This window comes from Melanostigma gelatinosum, assembly GCF_949748355.1.
Source record: "Melanostigma gelatinosum genome assembly, chromosome: 23".
In the NCBI taxonomy this organism is placed as follows: Eukaryota; Metazoa; Chordata; class Actinopteri; order Perciformes; family Zoarcidae; genus Melanostigma; species Melanostigma gelatinosum.
The window spans coordinates 4,192,707-4,211,172 of NC_136656.1; the positions used below are offsets into that span (position 1 = coordinate 4,192,707).

At 43.8% G+C, this 18,466-nt stretch overlaps 3 protein-coding genes across 3 annotated transcripts; all 3 read right to left on the bottom strand.

The window, feature by feature from the left end:
* Positions 1–1,246: 1,246 nt before the first annotated feature.
* On the bottom strand, positions 1,247–15,879 carry LOC306796781 (uncharacterized protein; the record flags this gene model as incomplete). The annotated part of the gene is made up of 16 exons (XM_079295849.1): positions 1,247–1,776; positions 1,859–1,918; positions 2,007–2,163; positions 2,586–2,819; positions 3,255–3,350; positions 3,596–3,964; positions 4,716–4,952; positions 6,612–7,217; positions 11,034–11,097; positions 13,146–13,704; positions 13,817–13,873; positions 13,958–14,123; positions 14,338–14,571; positions 14,658–14,753; positions 14,914–15,282; positions 15,634–15,879. 16 exons carry the CDS (start codon positions 15,877–15,879, stop codon positions 1,247–1,249), a joined length of 4,080 nt encoding a protein of 1,359 aa, XP_079151975.1.
* On the bottom strand, positions 5,788–10,989 carry LOC306796569 (uncharacterized protein). Its single transcript, XM_079295574.1, has 7 exons — positions 10,767–10,989; positions 10,306–10,415; positions 9,158–9,436; positions 8,705–8,941; positions 8,383–8,607; positions 7,906–7,960; positions 5,788–7,651 (listed from the first exon to the last, which is right to left on the bottom strand). Exons 1-7 carry the CDS (start codon positions 10,936–10,938, stop codon positions 7,233–7,235), a joined length of 1,497 nt encoding a protein of 498 aa, XP_079151700.1. The 5' UTR covers positions 10,939–10,989; the 3' UTR covers positions 5,788–7,232.
* Positions 15,880–16,657: 778 nt separating the features above from the next.
* Positions 16,658–18,174, bottom strand: LOC306796782 (GTPase IMAP family member 7-like; the record flags this gene model as incomplete). The annotated part of the gene is made up of 2 exons (XM_079295850.1): positions 18,095–18,174; positions 16,658–17,391 (listed from the first exon to the last, which is right to left on the bottom strand). Exons 1-2 carry the CDS (start codon positions 18,099–18,101, stop codon positions 16,658–16,660), a joined length of 741 nt encoding a protein of 246 aa, XP_079151976.1. The 5' UTR covers positions 18,102–18,174.
* Positions 18,175–18,466: the final 292 nt, after the last annotated feature.

An 18,466-nucleotide genomic window follows, 5' to 3' on the forward strand; every position in this document is an offset into this window, starting at 1 on the left:
TAGTCCATTTTTCCCTCACGGTATCTCACCACAAAACACAATTCTATTCACCCAGATTGTATGAAAGCGCTCATTAATATTTTGTAAAATACCCAACATGGCCAAAAGTATATGGGCACCCAGATATTACCACCATATTTACTATTTCTCTTGGTTTGTTCTTATCCTATCGATTGGTTTTATTGTACTGTTTTATCAGGGTTTCAGTTTGACCTTCGTTTGTCTTGCTTTTGTTGAGCCTTCTGTCATGACTGTATATTGCCTTGCTTTGGCTGTCAAACCACTTTGTAAACTCTGTTTTAAAAAGGTGGTACAAAAATAAAGTTATTATTATAAGACCCGAGTTGCTGATGGCCTTCTGGTTCATCCCTAAGGTGTCGGGCGAGGTTGAATTCAGGACTCCGCTCTTTACACCAAGCGTTTCTTTATGGACCGGTGCATGTCACGGTGAGACAGGAAAGGGCATTTTTCACAAAGTTGGAGGCTGAGATATAATTGTATGCTGTAACTTTGACCTTTCCCTTCATTGAAACAAATGGGCCAACAGCCATTTGCCCTTCTGTCGCATGAGCATTACAGTGTTCATGACAAATGAACCTGCGTTTTTTTTAAACTGGAAACCAGAACACCAATGCAGACTTGGGAAAGACTCCACACAGGCCCTCTTAAATGAGTGTTACCTGCATGTAAATAAACCAGGTACAATCGTCAATGTAAGCAATACAATTTATTTTTTAAATCACAAACCATACTCGAAGTATTGCAATACAATTAAAGACGCTGTGGAGTCCTTCCACTTCCTGGGCTCCACCATAAACCAGGACCTCAAGTGGGAGCTTAACATCAGCTCCATCACCAAGAAGGCTCAGCAGAGGATTTTATGACGTGTCTTACACGATGACCGTGAGTCCATTTTCTGAATACATTGCCGGTGTTTTCGAGTTCATCCATGGATGAACTATTTTACGACCCCTTACAGCCCATTTGTGCCTAGATGGAAGGGTTAGCCAACTTTTGTTTGTATTAAATTCAGTCACACACTACAGTAGTGGTCATTGCAGACACAACTGGTGGCGATCTGCACACTACTTTCAGATAAATGAGGAAGGAAGATTGTTCCCTCGCGACACCAATGGAACTATGTACTAACTAGTTGCGTCATTTTTAGATTTTAAGACATGTTTTCCAATCGAAGGGAATCGTTGTTGAAGAACAAAAAAACACAACTTGATATTCCAAACTTTTACTACCATAACTTGGCCAGCTGTGCAAACACGCCAATATCATACCATTCATATTGCAGCCCAAGCCCTGGATAAAGAGGCTGGGTGAACGTGGTCAGGACTTTGTGGAGCAGCACCATCGGGTAAGGGACATGATAAAAACATAGAGTGCCCGCTTTATAATCCAGATACACTCCAATCCGCTTGGAGCAAGGCCCTGACAACCTTGTTTCTACATTATTGTGACGGAACAGCAAGCCATTTTCCGTGCACTCTAAACTCCAGGACATGTCATCTCTCCCAAACTGTGACTCGTCTGATGTGCGGTTGATGTCTTTGTATGCCACTGCTGCAGACAGAGTGCGAGCATGCCACTCCACCTCCCAGTAGCAGCGCTCTGACAAAGCCTCTCGGCACAGCACCTGTGGCCACTTGGTAAACCTGTCTGGGTGAGCAGGGTACGCGGTGGGTGAAGGCCTCACCCTGAGGTCGTCGTCTATCAGGTGAAGATAGGGGTAGTTTGAGTTCCCATCCAGTGTGAGGGGACAGCAATCTGCCAGAAGAAACCACGTGAGTATTTACACTGCTGATGATTATTTTATTCAAAAGTAAAGATGTTCGACTGAATTTCTTACAGCGTAAAAACTCCTCTCTGGTTATTGGTGCTGGTGACAGTGAGAAGTCCACATAAGAGACTGTGAGAAATAAACATTTCATAAATAACCCACTGGACATGAATATGGCCAACATACGAGTCAGAATTGATATATTTCCATGTCATACCTGTGGCAGAGATCCTGGGCCATGTGTCCCTTACAACAGACTCCAATTTACATCTCAGCTCACACACGCACTCAGTCACATCTCCGAAGGAACGCAAAGGAGCAGCATCCAACGAAAAGTTTGGACAGTCACCGGAAGTTGAGAGGGACTGGAAAATCTGAGGGGAAAAGAGACAGAGGTGAAGTTGAAGACAGAAAAACAATACGTTAAAAATATATCAACGCAAATAGAGAGTTTCAGTCAAAAAAGCCAGAATATTTTGTCCAGATTAAGTATTGGAGTCACGACTCAGTTCTTGTACAAAGAGTGTTTTCCTTTAACGCCTTTGCTTGTATTTAAAGTTCAGTCTTTTTATTATTATTGTAGTTTTACACTTTCACCTGAAAATAAAGATTTTCTTTTTTCACAACAGTTTTAAAACATCTGTTCCAATGTCTCCTTTGGCCAGTCGATGGAACTGTTTTTAGCCGTCCCATTTGATTAATGTCAGTAATTTGGCTGTACTGCATTGGAAACTGTTCATTCAATCATGAAGAAATGTCAAAAAGTCAAAAGCCAACACTAAAAAGTGTCTGGCACCTGAATCATGTGGATGGGATCGTCAACATGCGACAGCTGTTCCAGTTCAGCGTCTCGCCTCTTCAGCTTGCTGATCTCCTCCTCCAGCTCAAGCCGCTGCTCTGCAGCCTGAGCGACGGCTGTCTTCTCCTGACCTCCGATCAGCTGCTTCACCTCTCTACGGCTTCTCTGCGTGGAGGAGATTATCTCGGCGAAGATCTTGTCACAGTCCTTCATCGCGGTCTGGGCACAACTCTGTTGGCACGCATCAGAAGTATTTTATTTTTTAAAAACGCTCAAAAACGTTTGAACAACATGATGAAACCTCAGCTGAAAAGGGCACCGTTCACAAGCTGGTGTTGACCTTTGACCTCCCAGGGGCCAAAATAAAAAATGACTTTCCATTAGAAAAATTGTTGATCGATGTGGAAAATTGGCCGCATGTCGAACAGACTCCCTGAATTCTCTATTCTAGGAGCTAAAGTTCAAGATTAACTCCGGGTTCAAAAAAGAAGCTTGCGAGCTGCACCCAAATATAACTCGACGTTGTTATGCCCATTCATTGGCTTGTGAAACTGACTGCACTGCTGATTTTTAAATCACGTCCACAGGCATCATGTTGTCCACATCATCCTCAGCGACATTTCACAATCAGTCAAGATCGATGAATTAATGCCACCCGTTTCAAACCTTGACGTTCTCCTCAGCTTGGATCAGCGTCTGCAGCTCCGTCTCTCTCTGCTTGACTCTCGCCTGGACTTCCTGTTGTCTGGAAACCAGACGTTTCTGGAAGGAAGAAAGTGGGATTATTCGCTGGGAAACTGGAGCGGTTCATGTTGAAGAAAGAAAATTAAAACCACATTCACATAATGAACGTTTCATGTCAGTACGAGCTCAACAGAGGACATTAAAAGACTTAATGAGTACGTTTTATGGCCTCGTGCCCTTTGGGAGTACTGGACTTTGAAAATGAACAAAGTGAACAGATAAGTGAATGAGTTACGTTGAAACAAAAACACCTCTCAGTCTACCTCCGTCTCAGCTTTCTGCAGTGAAACAGAAATGGTATTGTGGCTCTTGTGTTCATCTATAACGCACAGATAGCAGATGCACTTCTTGTCCGTCCGACAGTAGACCTCCATCAGCTTGTTGTGCTTCTCACACATCTTATCCTGCAGTGGGACTGCAGCCGAGACCAGCTGGTGCTTCTTCAACACGGGAACACTGCGGTGAGGCTCGAGGTGAGCCGGACAGTACGATGCCAAGCAGGTCAGGCAAGACATGGTGGCTTTGTGTCGTCTGGTCCCGCAGCAGAAAGCACAGACGACGTCTTCTGGGCCGGCACAGGCCAGAGGAGGAGAGGGCTGCTGGGTGCTGCTCTTCTTCAGCTTCTCCACCAGCTGTGGATGACGGGAAAGTCAGTCACTGATGACCAAGAAACCAAAGATACATGAATTAAACAACACTCCAGCAATGAAAATACTTCTGTAATTTAAGATATGTAGTGAATGCAAGATTTGATAGTTGAATGATCAACTCATCAGTGCTTTCTGTTGGGCAAACTATGTAATGGAGACAGTTTCTAATTGACTTTGTACCAAACGTTGGTTTACAATACCGCCATATAATCCATTGACCCAGAGGAGTTGTCAGTCTAGACGTCTGCCTATAGGCAGTAAGTCTACTGGTGTTATTGAAATGCTGAACAACCAGGAGAATTTTTTAAGAAGCATCAAAATACAAATGTGAAAGTGTGTTTTTTAAAGTAATTCACTGGAAAAACAGCAGTGAAAATGTCCACAAGTGCCCTACCTTTCAATGTTTAAAGGCACAACGAGTAAACTCAACATTTAAAGTTGGCCCCTCCTTCCCCGATCTGATATGGTGCCATGGATAGTTACTCTATACATTGTTTACTTTTTTAGAACAATCTTACTGGTTGGGCCTTTGAAAAATATTCCTGGATTGACACCAAAAAAAAGAACCTTTAACTTCTGTGAAATGATCATTTTGTATAAATGTCCCACTAACTACAGCATCATCAAACAGATTTACCGCTATCACTGCTATTACCACCACAAGTACCGTTCCAACTAATAATACTCCTTTTTTTATTACATTTTGAGGAACAGGAAGGTTTTCTGCCCTCACCTCAGCCAGCATGGTGTTCCTCTTCAGAAGCGGCCTCGGACTGAATGTCTCCCGGCACTGAGGACAGCTGTACCGTCCCTTCTTCACCTCCTGGTCCCAGCAATCCTCGATGCAGTGTCTGCAGTAACTGTGTCCACAGGGAACGGTGACCGGCTCCTTGAGCAGGTCCAGACACACTGAACAGCAGAGCTGGTCCTGGTCCAGGTCGACTCCATGCTGCTCCTCTTGCTGATGTTGCTTGCCAGCCATTTTCACCGTCAACCAGTCTCATGAAAAGACTGCTGGGTTTGATTTTCTTTGAAATAGAGCTGACTCTCTACTCAGAGCAGTGTGTGAGGTTCAAGGCTCAATGTCCACCAACTTTAATTGACATCACCTGTGTGCTCAGAGACACTGTGTTAAAGGGGCAGGCAGCAATTTGCACACAATAAGAACAGTCATCAGTCCAAATCTGAGAAACTTGAATTGTCTTGAATTGACTAACTTAGGGTACCGATTTCAATAATTCCACAATTTTGATTAAATTCAATGAAACTGTATTTATCCTTGCAAGTCTATGAGCTTGAAAATGATATGTGTAGTTCTGGTAATGATGAACAGATATCAAGTGTATTATCTGTACAATTTCTATATGTTTAACTTGCATGACGGCAATTCCCTCAAGCAAAGTCTGTAGCATTGTGCACCTACAAAAAAGCTCAAAAATAAAGGAGCGGACAAGCACACTTAAAGTGTTAATGTCTTTCAAGTCTGTGGCGGTTGGACGCTTTTCAGGCCTGACAGTTGTTATGAGAACATCTAGGGAACTATGAAAGTAAAGGATGAAATGTAAAAATATTATAATGCAAAATATTTCAAGGCCTGCAGAAAAGCTTTTACATTACAACACCACCCATCGGGGCTGCACTTAGTGCCTCGTCTTTGCAGGATGAAGACTAAACGAAGCGTGTGTCTTGCTTTAGGGAGCTCCCTGTTGACCCGAGGTGGCAGGTGCAGGGTGAACTACACAGACCTTCACTCACATTGTCAAAAGAAATGGACAAATAAGAAAACATGTTCGCAATCAGTGCTTTTATTGTTGAAAAACAGATTTCTAACAAATAATGGCATAATATAGAGAAACAGGTCAGTGGAATATCGTTATTTATAATCCAACACGTAAAAGAGAGTCCACATTCAAACCACCAGTCAGATAATTAAACATCGTCAATTGCTTTAATCATTTATATACTCACGTATTCCACACATGACCGATATATAAAGATGGCATCGGCCCACTGTCCCTATATTAGAACGATGTTTAGATAATTCACAGAGTTTTGACTCTTTACAATGAACATTTCCCTCCACCTTTTTCAGAATCACTGCTTAACTTGTTTTGATTCTGCTGTGGTTATCAGCCCCAAACATTTTTTCCCTTCAGTTAAAGCTGCAATAATCAATTTTTGTTGTACAAACAAGCGATTAATTGTCCGCTCGTAGTGTCTTTACGGAGCTTTCAGCAGCTAGAAGAAGAAGAAACCATTTTTATTGTCATATACATTTACACATACACGAAATTTGACTGATGCAGGGGGCAGTGGGCTGCCATTGATCGGGGAGCCGGGGGTTCAGTGTATTGCTCAGGTACACTTCGACACGTGACACGTCCCAGTCGGGGATCGAACCGTTGACCTTCCGGTTCCCAGACGACCTCTTAACCCAGTGCGCCACGGTCGGCCCCAAGAGCGACAGATACCCCCCTCCCCCCTTGGTTGAGACTAAAAACAGAGATAAATAGCGTGAATGTTGGACAAACATTCGCCAGGTGGCCAGAAAACACAACTCCAGATGAATGTAATGTAACCATTACAACTTAAAAGCATCTTTCCCTCTGTTTATGATAGCATTTGTTACAATTTCGACTGCCTCCCATGGTGTTTCTGCTTCCTCAGCTGCCTCGTGTCCAATAATACCACCTATCACTCCTCCTATTGCAGCCACGCCTGCGGCGGCCACGCCCAACGCCACTCCGGCGGCTGCCAGTCCTGCTGCTTCTCCTCCTGCTGCTGCCGCCGCCATTGCTGGAGCCCTTTTCACAAGTTTCATCAACCCTGCACAGTTATGCAGAGCCGTGATGACTACTCCAACCATCGCCGCCAAGCCACAAAAAGCTCCTAACACCATTCCTGTTGCTGTGCCTGCCAGTTGGATCAAGAGCCTGTCAGACACTCTGGTTTTTGCCTGTTTTCTGATCTCTTCTTGTGGCACGCTTCCCCACGACGTGTTTTGCTTTATGTGCTCTTCCTCCATCTGTATTTCTTTCTCCACTTCTTGAAACACCTCGTTGGTGTAGTGGCCTCCGTTGTTCTCCATCACCATCTTGTCTATTGTGTTGAGCAGGTCCTCCACCCGGACCGGGTTGCTCCTGTAGCTATTCTGCTGGTTGTTCTTCCAGTGTTTATTATCAACGACGTGGCACCGGCCGCCGCACTTCTTCACCAGATCGCTCAGCTTCTCATTCTGACTCACAAACGCCTAAATTTTCATCCCTTTGGGCAGCCCGTCGCCATGTGTGAAGACGATCACAGCATATTTCAAAAGATCGTCAGAGAAATATTGGCATATTTTCGTGGCGACAGCCTGCTCGTGCTCTGTGAATTTCTCCACTTTCAGCACAATGAGAAAAGCATGAGGCCCAGGAGCGCACTCTGTGATGCACCTCACTATCTCAGCCTTCATCTTCTCCTCAGACCCGTCTGTATCAAAGAAACCAGGAGTGTCGATCAAGGTGACGCTTTTTCCATTGACGGATTTGGTTTCAGCTTGACATTCACTTGTTCCAGAGTTGGGAGAATGGTCTGTTTTGAACAATTTCTCTCCAAATATGGTGTTAGCCAGGTTGCTTTTCCCAGATCCGGTTTTTCCCAGCAGGACGATCCTCCTTGTTGTTGACACTAGAAGAGAATAATGTCTCTGTTTAGTACCTTTGTTTTCTGATTTTAAAGGAATGCTTTAGCTTTAAGATTAGACTTAAGGATGTCTACTAATATCTGCCAAATGAAGACAACAATGATGTTCAGTCCACAGGGAGAAGTGCCAGAAGATCATTTTATTTATTTATGAATAATAATAAAGTTAGAGAAAGAAAAACAGGAAAACCACAGGACTGAATTCTGACTCTTTGCTGTCATATAATATCTATGCCCACCTTGGTCTGGTTGGAATATTTTGGCTTGGAAAGCTTCCTGGACATACCTGAAGGCCTGCAGAGACAAGGAGAGGGTTTAATACCAATTCAAGTATATACTCACTAAAATGTTCGCTGACGTTCATAACTCAAATCTTTTAAAATACAACTGTTTCTACTGGTTTATTACTTCAATGATCAACTGTAAGATTTATGTTTAATCATTTTGCAATCTTGGAACGCATTGGCTTTTGGTCTGAAGACGATTTAGCCGCTTCAGCGCATATCCATAGCCAAGACTTCCTCTTCTGTTCGCTGCTCAGTGTTTACAGTTAGCAACTTGAGACATGCGATGACGTCTAGTAGCATGTTCTTAGCTAAATCATTGCATTCATATGCAGATATATCCGTTTGTGGAGATTTATCATTTCATGCAACTTGAACACTTGAGTTTCATCGTGAATAGTCCGTGTTAATGGCAGTGTGCGTTTCCATTACCTCGCTGGACTCTTCGTCAGTCGGGGGGATGACGACGCGGACCAGGAACGGCGTTCTGCTGGCTCGGCTCTGTTCAAACGCATGAACTTCCTCCAGTAGAACCCTGGCAACCACGCTCTCAGGAAACTGCAGGGCATTCCCAGCACCGAGCAGAGGGAGAGCAACTGATCCAAACCCTCTGTTCTCACAGGTAGTTAGGATGTTGCTGACGGCCAGTTTCAGAACCTGGAAAATGTCACAATTCAATTATTTTTAAGGCTGGATAAAAATAAATACTGGTATTGAGGTGCAGAGAACATAAAACCCTCCTCCACTATCGCACCTGAACTGCAGTTCCATCTGGGTCTTCATCCCAGGGAACGAGGTTGAGGAAGAACACTGCATTCGATGGAAGTGCGGAGAAGCCCTCCACCAGGACTGCGTCACCAGGCATAGTTTCTTCTCCTGCTTCCTTTCTAAAGCCTGCAGTCAGCTGGGATCCAACCATTTCACACAAAGTGATTCCAACACGGGTGGAGAGAGGTTCATGGCCAACCATGGGTGAAACCAGGGCATCCACCTAGGAGGAGAGCAAGAGATGTGGTGGGCGTTGAACACCATTTCATGTTACAGATCTAACGTACAAATTCCTCAATTTACTGCTCATGGTGTTTGCTCACTATGAATCAGCCGACACCCACAGGAGAAAATAAAAGTGCTCTGTCAAGCACCTGTGACGTATCCTAAAAATGGGTTTATCGTACCCTCCAATGAGCAACTTTAATACATTTCTCACCTGCTGGGTCTCCAGGGTTCCCTGAATGATGTCCACATGGACACCATCTTCAGGCGCTCCACCAGTGGCTCCTCTTTGGAAGCCCGGATCACTTGGTGCAGCGTTTCCGCTACTTATCCCTTGGAGAGGCCGGTCACATGCTTGGCTGTAGCTAGCAACGGTTGTGTTTACTTCACTCGAACTTAAGGGCGCAAGATCGCACGCAACATGAGAATCAAGTCGTAGTTCATATTCTTCGCCACTTGGTGAAGGTGTTGAGTCAGGAATGCATTGTGGGCTCTGTGTTCAAAGGAGACATCAGTTAACAGTTAACTGCCGTCGTGTACATGGATAAAATTCCTTAATATGCAGAGTGATTAAGATGCAGTATACAACCTCTGGTGTTATATAACTACATAAAAACAGTAACTGTAAATGGTAATTCATTTTCTTGAATCTACAACCTTATACGGCTGAAATGAAATATATGACGGCAAATAAATGTCAATGTCCACGAGCAAAACTGAGGTCAGGTGCTACTCAGACAGCCAAGCATGCATATTACTTTTGCGAGCGCTTTCACATCACTTTGCACAGCGGATATCTGCTCGCGCAAGCAAAATTGCAAGTCGCTCACATTGATTTAAATTCAATAATAATAATAATAATCTCTCTGAGATGTAGATCAGTTAAAAGTACAATATCTACCTCTGAGATGTAGTAGAGTAAAAGTACAATATCTACCTCTGAGATGTAGTGGAGTAAAAGTACAATATCTACCTCTGAGATGTAGTGGAGTAAAAGTACAATATCTACCTCTGAGATGTAGTAGAGTAAAAGTACAATATCTACCTCTGAGATGTAGTGGAGTAAAAGTACAATATCTACCTCTGAGATGTAGTAGAGTAAAAGTACAATATCTACCTCTGAGATGTAGTGGAGTAAAAGTACAATATCTACCTCTGAGATGTAGTGGAGTAAAAGTACAATATCTACCTCTGAGATGTAGTGGAGTAAAAGTACAATATCTACCTCTGAGATGTAGTGGAGTAAAAAGTACAAGTGAGTGAAAAAGTAATGTGGTGCTCGGCTGTAGGAGTTGCACACGCGCGCGTGGCTCTCGTTTGTTTAAATGGCGGATATTGACCTCATTTAATTGTTGTGCCAACCTGTGCTGGAGCGGTGAAATCCCGGGAGGGGAGCGGTTCCCGGCTGCCTCGGACAGTTAACACCAGACCGTCCACAACATGCTCAGATCTCTGCAGCACCGCCTGCTGATCTAAATATAGAAATGTGACCTTTAGTTGGAAGAAAAAACAACAACATAGGCCTTGTATTTGCAGAGACTCTGTTTTTCTGTCACTTATAGCTAGAAAATAGTGTTGGGCAACACTAGCTTTGTTGCTTCGACTTTTCTACCGTTAAAATATATTTATTTGACCTCATTTGTGGCAACAGTGCTTTAAGTTTCACTTTCCCGGGAAAGGGATCGTCAGGATTTCTGTTTTGGATCCAATCTCACAAATGATAACGGTTCAACATTTTAACGTAGTATTACTATTCCCCTACGTTGACGGTATTATCATCTACAATATGATATTTAATATCGGTGTCTTAGTTCCTGACGTACCTTTTGGGTCTTTGAACGCAACGCCGTAGATCCGCTCGTTCTCCCTCCTCAGCGCGCAGTCTCCTCCGCCTGATCTGCGTTGAACGCGGAAATACGTTTCTATCCTCTTCTGCTGCTCTTTGAGGAGTACGGGGCACTCGAAGAAAACGGGGTGTCGATAAACATCAGCCATAGTTCAACCCGCGAGGAGAGCCGAATGAAGCCAAACATCTGTTCTGTGTTGACAAATGTGGCGCCTCTAGTGCTGACACAGCAGATATGAGTCACATGAAATGTCTTCTTGGGGACTTTGTACAGAAGGGCGGTACCGAGCATCTCTTCACTGTAAACCCTGAGAGGAAAGAGAAAACAACTTTATTGTGTATGAAATCGTCTAACAGTGAAGGTTTTTTTGGTCCAACAAACCCCACAGCTGTAGCCATGTGTATAATAACAATAATTATTACTGTATGAGTATAGGCTATTTGCTAAATTCACTTTTTTTGTAATTTTGTTTTATTTTGACTATTAATACTGTAGCAGTGGGGTTCGAGTATTAGTAATAATACTATTTATCATTGTAATAAAATAATTGGGTATTTGCAACAAAAAACAACTAATTTTATATATTTCTACATTTGAAGTGGCACCTTCCCTTTGCACAGACTGGACCTTAAAGCATTGTTACACCAAATAAGGAAATATGTATGCTTTGTGTGTTCTATGGGGCTCTGCATGAAAAAAAACGAATTCCTTTTGTTTGTCAAAAGTATGAAAATCCATTGGACGGTGTTTTTTCATGAACAGAACTCATTTTAACAGACAAGTTGCATATATTTCTTGAAAGCGGGGAGAGAGTCAAAGCCCTGTTAGGCAGCCATCAGCTCTTTCGTTTCACCAGAATCAAGCTGCTGTGCACTTTGCTGACACCGAACACTGGTTCAGGTATGTCACCTGTCCAGTCGCACCAGCTTGGGCCTGCCGAGGCCATATGCATATGCTGCTTTCTATTCATCAGCAGCTTCTAAACTCTTAGCTGACAATAGAGTACAACAACTTCCAATATGTCAACTAATAATTACGGCACAGCGCCGGCAGAGAATTAAATATTATCGATGCCGCATGGCAAATAACTCGATCTTTGTCTTCAAGACGTTCATCTCTTCAGTGTCCTTAATCCGTCTGGGACAAAGAGACGAAGGTGATGAGTAATGGTTTAAGCCTGTGGGTGAACGGGACGGTTCATTTGCTGTGAAGCAAATGTATTATTAGTTTTTCCTAAATATCCTTGAGCATAAAGACATTTGCAGAAACACGCCTGGCTGTTTGAGTAGTGACTGCTGCTACAGGTGTGTCGCTGCAGCTCAACTCTTATCCAAGTTGTTGATACTAATAGGAAGTAGCCTACTTAAGGATACAGGTGCCCTCTAGTGTCCATGCGACAGTGCTCTCAAAGACAGTCTTCGGTTGATCCAACAACTTAAATATTTTGTTCACCCCATTTAAATCAATGAGGTTTGAATCAATAATAGAAGTCGGATTTGTTTTTGTTGCCATCTGACATCGTCAATAATGAAATGTCGTCACACAGCAAGTATCTCCCCACAGCAAAATATGTCACCTCAATGAAGACTCTAATCTGCAAAAGATATTGCAAATATTACATTAGATACGCAAAGAAGACACGCAAGTCTGTCGAGACACATTTGCCTGTTAATGTTCTGCCAGGAGACAAGTGATGAGTTGTGCTTCTGCATGCATTTATTTATTAACTAGTAAAAAAAAAATCAATTGATCCAAAACATACTCTCCTGCATATAAATGCTTCAATGTGTTGGACAATTTAAATAACTGAAAATAACCATGTGTTGCATGTCCACTCATGACCTAAATCATAAAGAACGGTGACATCATAGACTCCAAATATGTTTAAACAAATGTAACTGGGGCAAGACTGATGTGGTTTGACAGTAAACCGTTATGTTATTAAGTATCACAAAAAGTCTGCATTCCAAATGGAACAAATATGTCACGTTTAGTACAATAAATCCCAACAACTCAATAAAGCCATGTGTTATATGAGACAAAGCTTCTGCATGGACCCACATGGTGCCTGGTGAAAAACATCTGAAGACCCCAAAGAGGAATGAGTGCGTTTAAATCCAAACCATTTAAAAAAACATGAACGCCACTCTACCGTTTAGCAATTATGAAAATACCTGTATGGGCTTTTTTTCCCCTCAAATCAAAGTGCTCGTTTATGGTTGCATGAATGACATTTTCTGTATATTCTCATCAAAGTAGTGGCCAGTATTTCTTGCAGAACTTCTTGTTGGCGCTGAAAAACTCCAGAGAAACTTGGCAGAAAGATGACTCGGCAGGACCTCAAAACCCCATCACCAGAACTTGATCAGTTCTGCGTAATGTCCACCGCGTGCGTCCTTCAGCCCGAGGCCGGGATGGAGAGGCTCAGTGAACGCAACGTGTTCTCTGCGGAGCAGCGTCATCGTGTCGGAGATGTTATAAAAGGACAGAGTACCTAATATGTAATCCAGGTACACGCCGACGCTGGAGGAGCGAGGGCCTGACACCGCTTTGCTCCCGTTGTTGTGCCGGAAAGAGTAACCATGTGGGGAGCACTCTAAACTCCACGACTTGGTGTCATTTCCAAACTCCAAGTCCTTTGTCCTGCTGCTGTCTTTGTAGGACACTGCCACGGCCCAAGTACAGCCACTCCATCTGACCTCCCAGTAACACCGCTCTGACAAAGCCTCACTGCACAACACCTGCCTGATGATCCGAATCCTCCGGCCTGAGATTGCAGTGTAATAATTACTGTAATAATTGTCACTGCTTTGAGAAAATCCCTCATAGGTTTTACATGTCACCCGCTGGTGTTCATGTGAAATGGACAAAGATTTGGAGACGGAGTTCTCATCCAGGGTCAGAGGACGGCAATCTGACGGAGGAACAAAAGCACGAAAACAAACGTCAATATCAACCTTTAAACAGTCAGGTCATCATCAATGCACTGGTATATTGTGGCACTGCATCGAGTTAAATGTACTCACAGCGTAAAAACTCCTCTCTGGTCTTTGGTGCAGGCGGCACAACATCTATATTAGACACTGACAGAAAAACAGATTCTAAATACCACTGGACCTGAATAAAACCACTGTATGCATCTGGATTCATACATTTCTCTCAGGTACCTGTGCTAAAGATCCTGGGCCACGTGTCCTCCAGGAGGCTCTCCACGTCATCCCTCAGTTTAGACACGCAGTCAGTCACAGGTTTGAACGCTGAACGTTGAGGATAAAGGACGGAAACAGGTGGCAGGTCTGGAGATTCACAGGCGGTGGAGAGGGACTGGAAGGTCTGGAGGGAAATCAGTAAGTTGGAGACCAGAAGAAACCTTCAAATAGTTCCGAGTATAATATTTACCTTCTGTAAAAGAAAAAAACATACATATAACATCAAATATGGCCAGCAGATGGCACCTTTTCACTGATTATTCAGTAATGTAGAATTATCAAAACAGATAAAAACACAAAAAACTGATGGATAAAGTCGCTCTGCACCGAAGTGGTACCTGAATGAAATGGATGTGGTCGTCCGTATGAGACAGCTGTTCCAGTTCGGCGTCTCTCCTCTTCATCGTGCTGATCTCCTCCTCCAGCTGCAGCTGCAGCTCTTCGGCCCGAGCGGCCGCCGTCTCTTGCTGGGCGTTGATCAGCTGCTTGGTCAAACTGCGTCTTCTCCTCATGGAGCAGATCAGCTCATTGAAGATCCCATCACAGCTCTCCGCAGCAGTCTGGCTACAACTCTGCTCACACATGAAAAGCCCCATCCACATGTCGTCGTAGTGCTCAATGCAGACTCAGGTTTCAATATGAAGTCGAATTTCCACACCTTGAAATCCTTCAGAGCTTGTAGCAGCTCCTTCAGCTCCTGTTCTCTCTCCTGGAATCTCTGCTGGACTTTCTTTTGACTCACAATCAGCCGTTTCTGCAAGAAATTGTTAGAGCAACAGCAAATGATTGTTTTTCATTTGGGAATGGTTTCGTTACTACAATTATTAAAGTAACGAACAGATCAGTGCAGATCTTTCAGGGTTTTACTAAACAGTCTAAAGTTTCCTGTTCACTGGTTGTGTGTTTGCCTCTACCTGTTCCTCAGCCCTCTCCGATGCAGATGACATCGTATTGTGTCTCTTGTGTTCATCTATAACGCACAGATAGCAGATGCACGTCCTGTCCGTCCGACAGTAGACCTCCATCAGCTCGTTGTGCTTCTCACACATCTTTTCCTGCAGTGGGACTGCAGCCGAGACCAGCTGGTGCTTCTTCAACACGGGAACACTGCGGTGAGGCTCGAGGTGAGCCGGACAGTACGATGCCGAGCAGGTCAGGCAAGACATGGTGGCTTTGTGTCGTCTGGTCCCGCAGCAGAAATCACAGACGACGTCTTCTGGGCCGGCACAGGCCAGAGGAGGAGAGGGCTGCTGGGTGCTGCTCTTCTTCAGCTTCTCCACCAGCTGTGGATGACGGGAAAGAAAGGTGACGAACACTGTTCATTACAGGAAACACAGGACAGGAGCAGAATGACGACAGAAGGCTTCACAATCCTATAAATTGGTTATTCTTATTTATATAGTTTTTAAGTGCACTTATTTATAGACAATGATTGGGATAGGCAGGCCCGCTTCAGAGCTCAGCTGTAGTTGCAATGCAAACATTTTGCAACATATTTGGACAGTTTCACACCACAGTATTTAATAGGGCACTATGTTTGATAGCTGTGCATTGGTGCATATGTGTATTTATCATAATTAATCCACAGATACTGGCTGCATTGGGCTGTAATATCTTTCACTGGTGAGTCACACAGATTTGACCTCAGCCAGCATGGTGTTCCTCTTCAGAAGCGGCCTCGGACTGAATGTCTCCCGGCACTGAGGACAGCTGTACCGTCCCTTCTTCACCTCCTGGTCCCAGCAATCCTCGATGCAGTGTCTGCAGTAACTGTGTCCACAGGGAACGGTGACCGGCTCCTTGAGCAGGTCCAGACACACTGAACAGCAGAGCTGGTCCTGGTCCAGGTCGACGCCGCGCTCCGGCTGCTGCGCGGCCATTTCTGGTGCGAGTGTCGTGCCTCACGTGCAGCGGAAGACCCGGATTGAGTTTGGCTTCCGCTTTTATACGAATTAGGTCCGCCTGCTCCCTCCCTCTGGGGGCGGGGCTTCGGAGAGCAACACGCTGCTGACGTCATGTAACGTGTGATATTTGTGTCTGAAAGTTAAACAGAGACTCTTTCGTATGTGTTCAGGGAACCAGCAAGTAAATTGGAAGCTAAAAAAACTGATTTTTAGGAAATAAAACGACCAGCCATTACAAACATATTTTAAGAAATGCATATGGTCTCTGAACACAGAATAAGAATGCACAATATAATCTTTAGTTTCATAGGAAAGCGAATTGTCAGCACTGTGTCCTGTTTGATGGTGTTCGCTAATGTGGGACCTTTTAGAGCAGGGGTCTCTGCACATGTTTCAAGATGCTGTTTTTAATGTATTACAGTACAAAAACCAGACTGGAAAACACTTAAAAGCACACAGCTGTTTAATCGTGATATAACTTGGAACAAGCAATTTCTTTAATAATAAAATGAACATTCATGAAAAAACAGAAAAGCATCTTTCAGCATCCAAAGTCATGGAAAGTGTAAAATAACGAGTCAAAACCTTTCAAAGATACTTAAGTCATCACAGTGTCAAAATAAATGTCCTCTTTCCCAGATAGAATTAATGTTGATGAACATAAGGAATTATTTAGTGTTGATCATAGCTGGCACAACAAAACAGAGACTGGAAAAAAATGTATTAACATGCGTCTTTTTACTTGTTGAATCACTCAAAACAAAATGCAAAATTTTTTAGCTTTGTTGCTCATCACTTCCTGTGACATATTCCCTGATGACTGCCTGATGAGCTCTTCCTCTCTCTTTATTTCTTGTTGCACTGCTCGTAGCATCTCATTGGTGTAGCAGCTTCCTTCGTTTGCCTCGATCATCTCGCCCAGTGTGTTGAGCAGCCTTGCCACCTGCAACTGGTTACTTCTGTAGTCGTCCTCTCCGCTCTTCTTCCAGTATTTAGTATCGACCACGTGGCAGCGGCCTCCGCACTTCTCCACCAGAGCACTCAGATCTCTGTTCTCACTCACAAACTCCTCGATTGTCGTTCCTTGCGAGAGCTGGTCACCATGAGTGAAGACGACTGTGGCGTATTTCAGAGCTTCCTCAGAGAAATCTTGGCATATTTTATTGATGACGTCCTTCTCGTGCTGTGTGAATTTCTCCACTTTAAGCACAATGAGAAAGGCGTGAGGCCCAGGAGCGCACTCGGTGATGCACCTCACTATCTCAGCCTTCAGCATTGCCTCAGACCCACTTGTGTCTAAAAAACTGCGAGTGTCGATCAACTCGATGCTTCTCCCGTTGACAGATTTGGTTTCGGCACGAGAACGACTCGTGTCGGTGATGGAAGAATGGCTTATGTTGAACACATCCGCTCCCAATAAGGTGTTAGCCAGGCTGCTCTTCCCAGCTCCAGTTTTCCCCAGTATTACAATCCTCCATGGAGTCAGCGCTAGAAGAGAACAATGACTCTGAATAAGTCAAATACATTTCACTGTTACTGCTGTTAACCTGCCATGTTGTTTTATGGGGTTGCAAGGGTTATTTTTGCTTTATGTTGTTACACATAACGTTTTATGTCTCAGTTGATGTGTGATTGGTTTTTACTGAGACATTTTAAATCTTCCATAGAACAGCTGAGGCTGATGGGAATAACATTTGTTTTGCATGTATTCTTGTTCATAAACCGAAGTATTGAACGGATCATATTTGTGGCCTGATGATGGCGCCAGATGAAAAGTTAAGGGCTCATCTCAGTGATCACGACACTGTGAGCCTGGCCCATGTATCTCCTGGGAATTAAAACATTGTGTCAGGTCAGGTCATGTGTTCTACGGATAAGTCAGCCAGAGAGGTTTGTGTTGAACTGAAGTTTCCATTTCTTTCTTTTAAAGTATGTTTTAAAGAATCAAGTCCAGGATGTTGCCCAGTGTTGACACTGATGCAGTGCTGGAATGTAAAAGGCCATTTACTCAAGTACTGTACTTTTCACTGCACCACACATGTCTGACAGATATTGTGACTCAAGTAACAGAATGTGTTCATCCTACGTAACACTTTCAAAGCAAGACTCTTACAGTGTAATGTTGCAACTGTTACGACACACACTGATCAGAAGATGCTTTCTCCACCACTGCACTGATATCCCAACTCACCGTCCATGTTGCAACAAATGGAATCACCGTCGTCCCCCGTACTTCTGGATCTCCCTGCTGGATGTTTTTCCTTCTGTTCTCTTGCTGCTTTGTTCTCTTGCTGTATGACTTTACTTTCATTTTCTACTCGCTCGACAGAAACTCTCCGACAAGCCTCAAACAGGGAGGACATGTTTTTTTTGCATACCAGTGAACAGGGCATTACGTCAGTCGAAACAAAAGGTGATGAATTCATCAATGACAGCTTCCAGATGAGCCGGTTGAAGTGGAACTTCACGTGATGCTTGACAGAGGCCACCCTGACCTGGCAGGTCTGTTCAGGGTGGTGACTGCGGTTTGGAAGGTACAGCTTGAAAAGAATGTTATTTTAGT